The sequence below is a fragment of the Denticeps clupeoides genome, chromosome 15, assembly GCF_900700375.1.
Source record: "Denticeps clupeoides chromosome 15, fDenClu1.1, whole genome shotgun sequence".
Lineage (NCBI taxonomy): Eukaryota > Metazoa > Chordata > Actinopteri > Clupeiformes > Denticipitidae > Denticeps > Denticeps clupeoides.
This window is the reverse complement of record NC_041721.1, coordinates 14,228,917-14,244,508: the sequence shown is the minus strand read 5'-3', so window position 1 is coordinate 14,244,508 and position 15,592 is coordinate 14,228,917. Positions and strand designations below refer to the sequence as shown.

General features: G+C 44.4%; 1 protein-coding gene across 14 annotated transcripts in view; it reads left to right on the top strand.

Annotated features, from left to right (window-relative positions):
• The first annotated feature begins 402 nt into the window (after nucleotides 1-402).
• erc1b (ELKS/RAB6-interacting/CAST family member 1b) overlaps nucleotides 403-15,592 on the top strand; it is a 175,540-nt gene continuing 160,350 nt past the window's right edge. For 11 of the 14 annotated variants that reach the window (XR_003742533.1, XM_028954403.1, XM_028954411.1 and 8 more), the window contains exons 1-2: nucleotides 403-556; nucleotides 11,531-12,433. Coding sequence is in view for 13 of the 14 variants with exons in the window: in XM_028954403.1 (XP_028810236.1) it covers nucleotides 11,708-12,433 (726 nt within the window). In the remaining variant the exon portion in view is untranslated. Of the gene's footprint in view, nucleotides 557-11,530; nucleotides 12,434-15,592 lie in introns of those variants that run through there. The other 3 variants (XM_028954412.1, XM_028954409.1, XM_028954408.1) reach the window with 1 other exon arrangement.

The following is a 15,592-nucleotide window of genomic DNA, read 5'->3' as shown; positions in this document are numbered from 1 at the left end:
ATATTTAGACCGTTCGGACACCAGATGGCTCTTTGTGAACTTTACTCGGATACCGTGGTCCTACAATTTGGCAATTACGTCTGTAATTAATTAGTTATTAATATAGGTAATAAGTTATAAAAATTTAATTCGTTTCTATAGTATACGTTTATAAACAGAGTAAAATGCAACACAAAAACAACAAATAAATTGATAATAGGTATTACAATAACACTCTTTGAAATACATTGCTGCTAAAAGCGACCTGTTCACTTGTTTGCTCTATATGCTTATGACACACAATAAAATTCAGCCGTCCAGTCATCCGAATTTGTAGTATTTACTCATTCGAGGAAGAGACTTGTTCACGAGAAAGAATCGGTTCGACTCGTTCTCCCGAAAAGACTCGTTCGCTTGGGAACGACACACCGCCATACGTCACTGAGGCGCCCTGGTAGCGCTGGTAAGACAGGAAAAAAGACAGCGAGAAGTATTCGTGCGCGAAAAAGAGGGATCCTCTGCGAGACTACGCCTTCCGCGGGATAACGGGCCGCACGGAGCGACCCAAGGCGGCCTGGTAAGCGTCCGTGAGAGGCCGGAGAGCGTTTGGGAAAAAAAAAGAGCTTTTCATCGCTGCTCGGACGTAGCCACCCCACTTTCCTGTGAGTCCGGCACTCTTCGCAGGCGCCGCTCGGACGCGTTCCGAGCCCGCGTCGGCGCAACGTGGACGGGTGTCGGGATTATAACTGTGCGTGGTCGCCGCGAGTGGGAAGGGTCCCGAAGTGCCGCTGCGTGAGCGAGCAATGGAGGAAGGTTGGGGTTGGGGGGGGGAGAAGGAGAAGAAACGCCTTTTTTTAAAAATAATAAAATAAACGAGGGTGTCGAACGGGCGTCTCCTTCCACCGCCGCTTTCCGCTAGCAGGTAGCAGCCTACCTTTCCTCCGGACACTTTCTTCTCCGCCCGACGCGGATTACGCGCTCCCCCCTCACCTGTTCGCACGCAGCGGATGTGTCTTTTACTCTCTTTTCGTCCCACGTTCCGGTTGTTCGTGATGGACGGTGCATCGATAACGCGCCTCGGTAATAATCCGCCAGAATCGCTGGTTTGCGTGTGGAACTTGCAAGTGCGGTGGCTTCAAATACAGTTTTTCCAGAGTCGATCCTACGCATGTTTCTTCCAGTACTAACTTATATGACGTTAATTACTGCATCGTTTCATTCGCCAACTTTTGCTTGTTAACTTAATACTGGGTTTCTGAAGCATGGTGCGATTGAAATGGGAAAAAAAAGACCACGCTGAGCTCCTTTCTGGTTATTTAATTCCTCACATCTTTAAACTATTTGATAAGAGTGGGTTTCATTTTGAAATGTTATTTTAGATTCTTTATTTTTTTATCACTTCTCCTGTGCAACATGTGCAGAAGCGAGTTGAAAGCACCCTGCCAGAATACAGATGAACAGAACTAGTTTACCGGAACATGTATTTAGACTCTATAGGCATTCTGTGCAGCGCTATGATGGTCTGACACATGAGAGCATATTATGAATATTATGGGGGTCAGTGGTGGCCTAGCGGTTAAGAAAGCGGCCCCATAATAAGAAGGTTGCCTGTTCGAATCCCGAACTGCCAAGGTGCCACTGAGCAAAGCACCGTCCCCACACACTGCTCCCCGGGCACCGGTCATGGCTGCCCACTGCTCACCAAGGGTGATTGTGAAATGCAGAGGACACATGTCGTTGTGTCAGCGTGTGCTGTGCTGCAGTGTTTCACAATGACAATCACTTTTTTTTTTATCTTCCCTGTATCTGTGACACGTTGTACTGTCCCCTTGTACAACGCACACGCTGATAAGAAGCAGAGCAGCATCCCTTCCCATATTGACTGTTTGCTGATAGTGTGTGTGTGTGTGTGTTTGGAACCTGTGTTTGCATTTCCTGATGGGTGTGAACATGGCTGCATGGGTGGCGGTGGCGGCCCACCCGCTCCCGAGGAGAGTAGACATTAATGTCAGCTTGTCCCGGCGCAAGGCCTCGCACACGGGAGCCGGGTGAAGTGTACACCCACGCCACTTACACCAAGATGTCCAGATGGGGACAACCACACTAACATCCTGAAACATGAGACATCATGTCGGTGTAGCTCCTATGTTTAGTTATCCCTGCCTCTGGCTAGGCCCTCTGAGACCCAGTCTGGGTTTTGGACCCAGTTTGGATGTTGAGTGTTGTTGCAGGAAACAGTCTGACAGACTGCTGGCTGACATTTCCACTTCCGACCGGCCACTTATAAAATATATTTGGTTCTTATTTGCATAAAAGTTCAGCGGTTTGGTATCCATCCCATAAGCCCATGGGGGAAGGTTAACTCCATTGGAAGTGAATGCAAGGGTTTATTCCATCAAACGAGGCAGCTGTATTTACATTTACAGCATTTATCAGGCACCCTTATCTAGAGTGACTTACAATCAGTAGTTACAGGGACAGTCCCCCCTGGACTGGCTACTTAGGGATAAGTGTCCTGCTCAGGGACACAATGGTACTAAGTGGGATCTTCTGGCTCATAGACGAGTGTGTTACCCACTAGGCCACTACCACCCTGCTACCACCCTGTATAGCAGCAGTACATGTGGAGGATCCAGAATGTTTTGTTAGACAGAACGCTTTGGTTGCCACCCCCTGCGCTTTCAACCGGCCACATACATTATTAAGATGTTAATGATCACCTGATCCAAATTAAGCCATGGTTAGAATGACAACTTTCTGTTGGGGATCTGCGGCCCAGCCCTGACTGTGTGAATTTACTGTAGAGAGCCGGGAACCGAGAAACAGAAGGAGAAGAGGGGGGAGCCTGGCCAGGTGCGCCCTGCCGTCTGGCGGAAGGATGCTCCGTGCCGGAAAGTGAGCGTTCTTCATTTAGAGAGCTTCCCGCCAGTTTGGTCCCTCCCAACATTCAGTACCCTGAGAGGCAGACGTCAGGTGGCTAGTGCATCCGGTGTGACTGCGCCATTACATCGTGTGCAATGATGAACACAATTTTACCCTCCATTTTGGAGCACTTGCGGCTCAACGCGGACAAACAAGGGCCAAGGTCTCATTTTAAAGTGAAGTGATTGTCACATGTGATACACAGCAGCACAGCACACGGTGCACACAGTGAAATTTGTCCTCTGCATTTAACCCATCACCCTGAGTGAGCAGTGGGCAGCCATGACAGGCGCCCGGGGAGCAGTGTGTGGGGACGGTGCTTTGCTCAGTGGCACCTCAGTGGCACCTTGGCGGATCGGGATTCGAACCGGCAACCTTCTGTTTACGGGGCCGCTTCCTTAACAACTAGGCCACCACTGCAAGGCCTCGCACACGGGAGCCGGGTGAAGGGTACACCCACGCCACTTACACCAAGATGTCCAGATGGGGACAACCACACTAACATCCTGAGGCAGAACCCTGAAACATGAGACATCATGTCGGTGTAGCTCCTATGTTTAGTTATCCCTGCCTCTGGCTCTGCCTCTGCCCCCTTGTACAAATGAAAGGTCCTGTTGTGTTTTAGTCCCATGTATGGTATCATCATTTGTGGGGAGGTATGGTAGATCTATGTGCTGAGTTGGGTTGTCAAAAAATTGATTCTCAGATATTTATTAATTCATTTATTATTGCCTGAATCGCTGTCAAGACACTGGGCCTAAATACATACAATACAAACTCTCTGCAACGCTTTCCACTAAAGACGTATTCTCCATTTTTACTTCCTGCCCTCCGTTAGAAATAGTGCGTCATCGTAGCCGCGTGACTAAAACCTACCTGTTTCAACTTAAACCGCAGTGCGCACGCAAGCCATCAATTGTGCACCATTGTGCACGTGCTATACCGACCGGGCCAGTGTTTTGGACTCGGCACTGACAACACTGTGCAAGCCATAGAAAATAATGTAGTCCACCGGATGCAAGCATGCATGTTCCAACCCCATGTCCCTGACGTCCCTTTACGCTGACATCCCTGTGTGATAGACAGTCATGCTCACCAATCAGATGTGTCCCATGTTAAAGCCACACCCACTCTTGTTAAAGCCAAGCCACGCTGGTTTATCACAAGAGAGATGCGAAAATGCTAAGGAGGTGAAGCGGAGTATAACGCTCGTAACACGCACAAAGAATGCCAGGATTTTGTCGCTGTGAATTACCACAGTGACAAAAGCCGTTTCATCTATGAGCCCTGTTTTTCCTCATCTCATGTCCAGACGGCCTGTTCCTATTGCTTCTCTTTTGATATTGACCTGTTTTAATTGTTGTCATATGCTATAGGTTTTGCAATACCAAAGACAGTGACGTGAAATATTATATTTTTAGGGCAGGACAGTCTGTTCTCTGTGATCTAACACAGTGAAATGGTCTACAGAGAGATTAAATTTTCTTCACAACTGTGTGGGATTTTCAAAGGTTTGCCTTACAGTAATTGAGTCATAAAATAATGAGGAATTTTATCATCATTGTATTAGATAAAATAATTTTTTTAAACATCATGCAACCTTAACTTAACACTCACACCCCCTCTAGGATCGTGGTTAGGCCTGTACGGTGGCCCGGAAGGCTCAATGCAAATGCAAAAGCCACAACGGAAGTAATGCACCATGGAAGTTATGGAAGTGAAAGTGATTGTCATTCTGACACACTGCAGCACAGTACACGGTGACACAACGAAATGTGTCCTCTGCTTTTATACATCATCCTTAGTGAGCAGCCATGACAGGCGCCCGGGGAGCAGTGTGTGGGGACGGTACTTTACTCAGTGGCATCTTGGCGGACTGGCATTCGAACCGGCAAACCTTCTGATTACAGGGCCGCTTCCTTGACCGCTAAGCCACCACTGCCCTGATACGACATCAAATATTGTAAATTTCATGTAATATTTGATACATGAACGTCCACATGCTGTCCATTATCCCTTACATAAACACATCACAGTGAATAACATTGCGGCTTCGCATTTATGTTGACCCTTCTGGGGTAGTTATGGGACAACCAATACGGGGCACCTGTAGAAATATTTCCGAAGCCTGTGGAGAATGGGAGAGGCGGCAGGTTCGCACGGCGCCTTTGCTCGTTTTTCTTTCCAGCTCCCTCACTGCTGGTGGAGTGCTAATTCTCAGGGCCTGGCCGGGGTCAGTGGTGGCTCCCTGGCCTGCTGTGTGCAGGTGTGAGCCACAGGCCTGGGGCTCTGACTGGCAGATGGCTGCCTTGCTTTTCTCGGCTGCAGCTGTGTCTCAGGTGCACTCTGTGTGTGTGTGTGTGTGTGTGTGTGTGTGTGTGTGTGTGTGTGTGTGTGTGTGTGTGTGTGTGTGTGTGTGTGTGTTTACATCTAATGTTTCCACAATATCATGGCTGAGGTTACGGTCTCCCGGGATACTTCTATGTTGTCGGGCTTGGATGAACTCACTTCAGGCTATTCTGAGCCTGAACAACAAGTATATAGCATGAAGAAAGGGTTGAAGGTCTCAAGGTCCGAGTGTGTGTTTATGTGTTTACATGATCTGCTGAGGAACGAGAGGCAGAGTCTGGCCATCTCTGAACATTGACTCCACTTCCCTACTGTCCCTCCGAGGCATGAACTTCTTCCTATACCCGGGCCTAGGAAAAGGCTTTGTCCTTCTGCTGATGTCCACTATACTCGTCTGTTTATTTGCAACCAAATCCCTCATGAGCTAAATTAATAAAAGCAATATGACTTTGCATAGTGCCATAGTAGAATTTTCATTGGATTTCTGTTCAGCACAGTACAACTCATCATGACACAGACTGATTTAAACACAGTGTGTCTATGTTTAAACCAAGTAGCCCAATTATGTGGAAATCTTTAGAATGTGGGGGCGAAGACACAGGGTCTGATAAAATCCCCTCTGGACATTCCTTGGCCCTGGTTAACAGACTAAAAATACACAATTTATTAATGGCCTGTTTTTTGTCAGGCCCTAAGTCGGGTGAATATTTGCTTTAGCATTCCTTCAGTGAATGTAGGAACGCTTCGTCAGCTGAAACGTGGGAGGAGGGAAGTGGGTGCATCATACGCCCAACTGTGCGCCAAATCAGACTATGCTGATGGGTCGTGGTTTGGAACAGGCTCAGCGTTTTTTTTTTTTTTTGTTTGTTTGCTTACATTTTCTGTAATGTTGTTGGCACTGTAGTCATAAGTGTTATTAAATTAAGAGCTCCAGATGGTCCTGTTATTTATGTGAGTGTTCAAAGTTTATCACTTTTTTTATATCAATGTGCAACTACAGTAGCATTTATTTTTGGACCAATTTACTTGACGTTATATTAAGACCTTCATGTATTAGAGCATTGTAGATAATAAACAAATTACTGTGTTTAATATATTTAATAAATATTAACTAAAAGGGCGATTATGGTGGATTTCAACTGAAGTGTTAGATTATTTACATTTATTCATTGAGACAATTCACTGAGTGTAATGTGATTTTTAGTTTTGTAGAAATCACAAAATACTTGTGTATGCTAATCATAATAAAATCATGATTTCATTCATTGCCTTGAAAATTTCTAATATATTGAGATTATAATGCAGTACAAGCAAGTTTATAGCGACTCACCTCTCCAATTCTGCACTCAACATTCAGCCGTCCAGGCTTGTATGTTGGTGGCACTTTGCCTCTAAAGTCATTGGTGCTTCTTCAAATGAAATGAACCAATAATGTTTTTCCCCTGTATGATCATGCAAGCAAACAGCAGCTTTCTGAACAAATGGCTGCTTTGTGCCTTTGATGTGACCACATTCTGTGTACTGTATACTAGTGCACAAACTCCCTTTTTTCCTTTGTAAAGGTAGTACGATTAGGTGCATTCACTCCACTTCACTCATGTTCTCTTTTTTTGTAAATATGTGGAATTTGGGATTATGTTTGATGTATTTAACCTTTGCTGAATTTCTGAACTGCAATAACCATTTATGTACATTAAATGTATAAATATATGAATTTGTTTTTATATTGATATAACTCTATACCTTGATGAGGAGACTTCATCACTGTCTTCTCATCTTCAAGTTTCTTCATCTTTGTGCAACTTTGTACTGTACATTTAATATTCTAAATTAAAAGCGTGTGTATATTCAGCCAGGGTGTGAAACTCCATAGCTTTTAGTTTTAGTTTAACACAAATCAAAACCATATTTCGTTACTTTCAATTAACTTTTTACATATACAACTGAGGTTTAGATTAACAGGCCAACATTGTGCACTGCCCTTATTGTAGATATATTATACATTAATAATTGTTTTATTATTAAATAATAACTGGTTTGCCGAAGTAAATAGGAGGGTAACCTGTCAGGTCTTTTGGTTTCATTCATAACCAGATGAAACTGAGGTCATTGTAGGGATGGGCAATTTTTCACGATCACTATGAAAATGGCTGAAATTGGCATCGTGTGTATATTTACATTAATTTTAAATGGAGACATACAAATGCCAGACATCCCAAGACTCCTGGGAGTTCTGGCTCCCTGATGCCACTTGAGCAAGCAAAAGAGAGCCCGCATGCATGGGGGCAGTGGTGGCCTAGCGGTTAAGGAAGCGGTCCTGTAATCAGAAGGTTGCCGGTTCGAATCCCGATTCGCCAAGGTACCACTGAGGTGCCACTGAGCAAAGCACCATCAGATGCGGACTTCGAGGACCAAAGTTATGATATCTTTGCAAACTTAAGATAACAAGAAGGTTGCATGTTACCATCCCGAACCACCAAGGTGCACTTGAGCCAGGTACCATCTCCACACACTGCTCCCCGGGCACCTTTCATGGCTGCTCACTGCTGTCTGTAAAAAGTTTATTATGCCAGTCCCGGGGTGTGTCTTGGCAGGGATCTCACAATATATGAGTTACGATACGATTATATCACAATGTATTGTGATGCTGTACATATTGCAACATTCTACAGTTCACTGAAAATGTAAAAATATGTCTAAAATGTCATGGAGTAATTCAAAGTATACAGCTGTACAGCACCATCTACAGGAGTGGAGGTTGTGGTCGCATGCTGATTCTCATCTCTTTTGACCTCTCTAAAGAAAACGCTCAAGAGCACTATGCGGTGGATTGAATTTGTATACAAAAATATCGATATTTCGGGTCCTTGTAGTGATACAATATCGGCAGGTAAAAAATCACGACATATTGCTTTATCAATATTTTTTAACACCCTTCCCAGCTGGCAATGTGAGGGTATCGCACTGTGGAAGCAGAGCAACACGCCGACTCACTTGAGCCTGAGTTGGCTTGTCTTCGCTGTGCACTGGAGTATAAGCATGGCGGCACAGTGCGTTGTGTGAGCACAGAACATGGAGGCTCGGCTCGTTGAGCTGTGGCAGACACACACACAGCCTTTCACACGGAAAATGTATATAAATGTAAATATACTCTTATGATCTTAAATGGTAGAAAACTGAGCCTGTGTGCTGGCTGAAGGAATTTTGAAAAACCTTTAGCCAAGGTGATCTGAATTACCAGCACAGCCCGCGAAGAGACTGGAGGCCCATGATGCACGCACACACACCCTGCTGCGTAAAATAATGCTCTCTGTCATAATGTAAAGTCATGTTATGTCTTGTACTTCACAGAGCAAGATGACCTGATGCTGAATATGATAGATGTGTTTGCGTGAGATTAGGCTGGCATGTTCGTCATTGGAAATTTTCTGATTCATTCCTGAATTTTTTTTTAACTTGATTGTCAAGTCAACGGTTGGCTGAGATGTCCTTCCCGGAACGCTCCATGCACGCTTGTGAGACTTCCGAAATAAAACCTTTATTTTTTCCTCTGCACCATTTGGCGTGGATTGTCCTTCTGTTAAAGAAAATAATTTTTGGTTTTCACTACAGGCATGTATGTAGTACTTGTCATGCCTTACTACTGGGTAGTTCAATATAAAGTTATGACAAAAGCCATACAAGCTTGGGCATTTACTCTTTGCTTTTGTAAACCCTTTATGGAAATAGAGAAAACCCACTGCTGATCCTACAGACATTAACAATTACAGACCAGTTTCCCTCCTCTCATTTCTATCCAAAATCCTTGAGCGCTGTGTCTACAACCAGCTATCACTCCATTTATCACAGAACAACCTCCTGGATCCTAACCAGTCTGGCTTCAGAACAGCTCATTCCACCGAGACTGCCCTTTTGGCGGTTACCGAGCAGCTACATGCAGCCAGATTGGCAAAACTGTCATCAGTTCTTATTCTCCTTGACCTATCTGCTGCATTTGACACTGTTAATCACAAGACTCTCTTGGCAATCCTGAAGAGGCTTGGAATTCGGGGCTCAGCATGGCAGTGGTTTGCTTCCTACCTTGATGAGCGATCTTACCAAGTGACTTGGAAAGGATCCACCTCTACCTCACGTAGACTCTCCACTGGTGTCCCTCAAGGCTCGGTGCTAGGTCCTCTCCTTTTCTCCCTCTACACGAGATCACTTGGTGAGGTCATTTCCTCACATGGATTATCCTACCACTGCTATGCTGACGACACACAACTCCTCTTCTCCTTTCCTCCCTCTGATCTTCATGCTGCTTCCAAAATCTCTGCATGTCTAACCAACATCTCGTCTTGGATGGCAGCCCATCACCTCCAACTCAATCCCACCAAAACTGAACTAATATTCATTCCAGCAGATTCTTCACCACATCAGGATCTTGCTATTTACCTAGACAACTCGCAGCTCTCTCCTTCTGCAACAGCCCACAACCTTGGCGTAACAATAGACAACCATCTCTCCTTCTCAACTCACATCAGCAATCTTTCCCGCTCATGTAGATTCCTTCTCTACAATATCAGACGAATCCGCCCTTACCTGTCAACCCAGGCCACCCAACTACTGGTTCAGTCCTTAGTAATCTCACGACTGGACTACTGCAACTCCCTTCTAGCTGGTCTACCACTATGTACCATCCGACCTCTTCAACTCATACAAAATGCAGCAGCACGACTGATCTTCAACCTTCCCAAATTCTCCCATACCACCCCTCTGCTACGTTCCCTTCACTGGCTCCCAGTAGCTGCACGCATCAGGTTCAAAATACTGATGCTGGCCTACAAAGCCAAACATGGAGCAGCACCATCCTACCTCACAGCCCTTATTACACCTCGCACTGCACCTCGTTTACTCTGAGCCTCCAGTACTGCTCGCCTGGTCCCTCCATCTCTGAAGGTAAAAGGAAAACATTCATCTAGACTCTTCTCCATCTTGGCCCCTCGGTGGTGGAATGAACTTCCCCTCGAGGTCAGAACAGCTCAGTCACTGAGCACCTTCAAACGACAGCTCAAGACCTTCCTCTTTAAAGAATATTTAGATTAAATTGTAATTTTCTTGTTGTCGAACTTTGTGTACAGAATCTACAACAGAGTGAATTATATAGATGTATTCATAGTTGGGGTCCTAGTGAACCGGAATTGATCTCTTCATCGATGGTAACTTGAAAGCACGTTGTAAGTCGCTCTGGATAAGGGCATCTGCCAAATGCCGTAAATGTAAATGTAAAATAATATGTGCATCATGCAAAAAACTATTTCACAATATTACACATTCTTCCTTTTGTAAAAAAGTGCTTCACGTTGTAATCAACATAATAAACACTTTTTTTTTTTTTTGATTGCATGACCAAGAGTTTGCTGGCATGAGTGGTTCACGCTAATTTTCTTCTTTTCTCTGTTTCTGATTAGAGTTATTGGCTGGAAGTAATGAAAAATAGTTTGGGAATTGCTCTGCTCTAAACTAAGAATCGAATTCCATAATTTTCTGAGGACATCGGTGTTCCCACGAGCCAAGCCTAACCGTTGCGTGCGTGCGTATGTGCGCATGCGCGGAACCGATCAGAAAGTGGTACAGATTCAGCACTGACGGCCTCTTCGCCGTAGCTGTGAAAGTTCCACCTCAACAGGAAACACGTGTTTCCAACTCACTGATACCAGTCAGTGCACGCTCACTCTACCCTGGAAGGGGGTTCCTCTCTGTTTCACTCCTTCCCAGGGTTTCTTCCTTTCTTTTTTCTCTCTGCTAGAGTTTTTAAAGGAGTTTTTTTGCACAGAAGGGTCAGGTGTCAGAGGTGTCAACTGTAGGGCATGTCAAAGCCCATTGAGACATACTGTATGTGATTAGGGGCTATATAGGAAAGAAATATTGTTGTTGTTTGATCTATGTACTTGTCCAAGATGAAGTTGTTAATGAATAGACCCCAGCTGGCTCATTTGGCCACCTTTTTTCAACCATAAATGTTTGACAGACCTTAGGTGAATGTATTTATAACCTGCTGTCATTGTACATCGCGAATTGCTTGTCTGTACAGTCACATTTACTAAACAAGATAATTCATTTTCAAGATGTGTTTGAGCCCATGAAAAAATTATGGATTTTCTTTGAAATGAAGACTGTTGCTCCCTCGTCTTAGGTGACAATTATAATACATATTTTTTAAAAGCCTTGCATAAAATATGTCAAAATATATCCCCAGTTTTGCTGTTGGTTCCTTACTCCTTTCTTTTTTTTTTTGCAGGCAAGAGTGTTCGTCCAGCCTTGACATCCCAGGAGTGATCGGATGATATTTAAAACCCATGGACTATGAAATGTGCTGATTTATTTAGTTAAGGCTCCCAAAAAAGACCAAATTCAAAAATTTTCAGGGAAGTTTTTTGTTCTAGTCAGAACACTGCCCTATCCACAACCAGCCACCATGTATGGCAGTGCCCGCTCAGTGGGCAAGATAGAGGGCAATCACAGTGGAGGGGGCAGCAACCAAAGTCCTGGCCGCTCCCCCAGACTGCCCCGGTCCCCTCGGCTCGGCCACCGGCGCACCAGCAGCACAGGAGGCAGCGGTGGAGTTGGGGGTGGAGGCAAGACCCTCTCCATGGAGAACATACAGTCCCTTAACGCTGCCTATGCTGCTTCTGGCCCCATGTACCTGAGCGACAATGAGGTGGTGTCATCCTCTGGCACTGACCTGCCCAAAAGCACTATGACACTGGGGCGGTCGGGTGGTGCCCCTCCTGTTGGAGCAAGTCGGCTTCCCTATGGTGTAAGGGCTACTGGCATGGGAAGTAGTCCCAACATCAGCAATGTGTCTCAGCCCGGGGGAGCGCAAGTTGCCAGCGACAGTATCGCCTTCGGTGACCACCACCTACCAACCTCCAGCATGGCATCCACCGTGCCGCACTCGCTACGGCAGGCGCGGGACAACACAATCATGGATCTGCAGGCGCAGCTCAAGGAGGTGCTGCGGGAGAACGATCTCCTGCGCAAGGAGGTGGACATGAAGGAGAGCAAGCTGAGCTCCTCCATGAACTCCATCAAGACCTTCTGGAGTCCGGAGCTGAAGAAGGAGCGTGCTCTGCGCAAGGACGAAGTTTCCAAGATCACTGTGTGGAAGGAGCAGTACCGGGTCTTACAGGATGAGGCCCAGGTAAGGCGTCTCACAGAACTTTCTAGTCGGAGTTATAAGGCACTTTGCTGGTAACTGCAACTGAAGCACATTTCATTAAGACCTTCTGTAGTCCTTCAGATAGCAATAAATCCAACCACACTGGCACATGTATGTATGATGTTTAATGAACACAGGACATAGTGCAAAAATCATACTGCATCATTCTATTTTGCTAAATTGTATATAGGGAAAGCCAAAGCTTATTAGTTTGTATCAGGGAGAGGGAGAGACACACACACTCACACAAAAGCAACATTAGGGACCAGTCACTTGTTATCAGCCCAAAATTTGAATAAAATGGACATTATGTGAAATACTAGTGGTCCGCAAAGGATTCTTCACCATGCTTTCTAAGCTCCTTGAGTCACAGGATGCATTTGCTGCTGTACACTGGCTCAGGTTCTCTGAGAGCATATGGACTATGATACAACAGCGACTGGGTTGGGAACCACTGGTTTAGAGGCATTGCCACCCCACCCCACCCCACCGGTAATAAACTGACCTTTATTGGGGCCAAAAGAAGTTTGTCCTCAGTCTGAGTGATTATGTAGTCGGACTATGGCTCCTGTATTTTATGATTTGGAGTGTTTCCCTGGAAGGCTATGTCTGAAAACAAATAGATTTTAATGTGTAATATTAAAGTGTGGTCTCTTTATAATGGATGTTCTCACTCTGCTGCAGATAAGAGTTGGAGGGTACGGATCCCATTTAAAGCATGCACATTTTAACTCAGGGATTCGGATGGCTGCATAAACTTTATAACAAGCTAATCTTCCAAATTCTCTCTTATATGGAAAACAAGACTGTATGTATTACGTGAATAAAAGCCAAAATCCCCTTGAGCTTTAGTAGATTGAGTGGTCAGTGGAAAAAGTCAAGAACATGGACAGATGTTTATGAGAGAGGTTTTTTTTTCTACTTGTGTTCTTTACTTAAGGGCATGGCACACAAAGATGTTGTGGAGATGAATGAGTGTACAGACAAATGTAAAAGGGGATGAACAGTAGAAAACATGGTTGCAGCTATAAAACATCTGTATTGTGTTAAATTGTTAAAAAATCCTGTGTATTGAGTCTAAACCTAAACATGTTTAAACTGGGCAAACTCCACTCACAGTAGTTTTATATGCTGTTGCATGCGCTGCATAGTAGTTCTGTATCCAGTTCCTGGAGCTTGTACCCGGGATCTCCGGTATCTTCAGGTACAGGTTTGGGAACATCACTGTTCCTAGAAGGGTAGAGTGAGAGAGGAAGAGAGTTAAAGAAATAAAGATCAAGACATAGAAGCTCATCATTTTGATCCTCGTTCTGACACTGTGGTGTGTGGTTAGAAGATTAGAATGAGTGTTTTTGGGCCATATTGTGCATCAGGCAAGGGTGTTGCTAAAAAAAATATATCAGACTCGTATCTGGAGAGAAATTTGAGGGTGAGAGTAGTCTCAATATTTTCACACTTCTCTGGATGTTTCACAGGTTCTTCCTCACCGCCCTCTCCCCTCTTGGGCCTGTTCTTCAGGTTCAGAGATGGAGCAGGAATGTGTAATGGAAAATATGTAAATGGTGGTGGCAGACATGCTGTTGTCATTGGACAGTACTTCTTCAGTCTGTGACTGTGGTTGCCAGCAGCTTGCTGGTTGCATACACACACATACACATACATATACACACACACATACACACATACATACACACACACATACACATACAGAGAGAGGGTTGACAACTTGGACTTTTACAGATGTATTTGCTGGTATGTTCTGTCGTTTGGGACAGTTCTGCATACTTCTGTGAGAATTGTGGATTAACTGAAGTCACTGTTTTATTATGTTTTCATTAATGTCATATTAGGTCATTTTACGTTTGCATTGTTCTGTTTTGAATGGGTAGGGGAACTTGGTGAAGAGAGTGCATGCCAGTGAGCATCTCTGGTGTTAGTAGTGCTTCATGAAATCTTATGTGTAATGACATGTAAAATACAGCTTATAATGACCCTCCCCAGATGTGTGTGCTTAACACAAGAAGTCTTATGCAGTGTGAATTCAGGTGCTGGGAGAGAGGCTTGAATGAGACTGGGAGACCTGGAGAGCTTCTTCAGGGTCTGGCTTTCCAGCAGCCATTTTTAATCTCGTTTATAATAATCTGATCTCTGATCAAAGGGTCCTAGGACGAGCTCCCTGGGCAGCAGCTGCCAGAGGGGGCTGCTGGGATACCAGGACTGTCTGTCAGCTCTTTGGACAGTGTCCAGCCGGACATGCAGCCTGGGCTAGGTGCCTGCAGTGATGATGATGATTTAATCAGGAGGATTTATTCCTACTAATGCACACACGTACACACCCCTACAGAACAACAAACGCTCTTTACCCAGTAACATGCACAGGAACAAACAGGAAAAAAAACATTTTCAGAACACATGCACGAGTCAGAATGTTTTGCAGGTCCCTCCTCAGATGTTTTCAGGATGAGACTTGTATAAAATTGATTAAAGCAGTTTGACGGGGAAGAATGTTTTTCAGCCTCTGGCCTCTTTCCCTCACCCTGCAGTATGCTAATGGAACCTTTCCCTGGGTCGCTGTTAACCCGTGCGGTCATGCCCCTGCAGGAGGACGAAGCACAGACAAACTGATTCATTCACAACACTTTTTCTTACTCTCTTTAATGAAAAAATACATTATTGATTCACATCTTGCCAATAATGTTCAATTAAGCAAAAGCTACCTTGACAAATGTGTGTGAATTTTTGTTGATCTTTACATAATCCACTACAAGGTTTCTGGTATTTTGTAATAAGTCCAAAAACAATCCTGTCTCCTGCATTTATGAGGAAGAATTATACATTTTGATGAATATAAATCTTGTTTGGTGTAATATGCCAACAATATGACAAAATTAGGGCTGCACGATTTGGGGAAAAAGACATATTGCTATTATTGAGATCAATATTGCGATATGCGATTGCGATATGATAAAGGACACTTGCTTGTATATCAATGAAAAGTCGCAAACTAATAGTGAAATGTTTAATTTCAAAGCGAAATATACAAACTACTTATAACAACCTGAAATGCCCAGTGCTTTCAAAATACAATATTCTACTAAATTAAATAATCACAAAAAACTCTTTCCATTACTGTCGAACGAC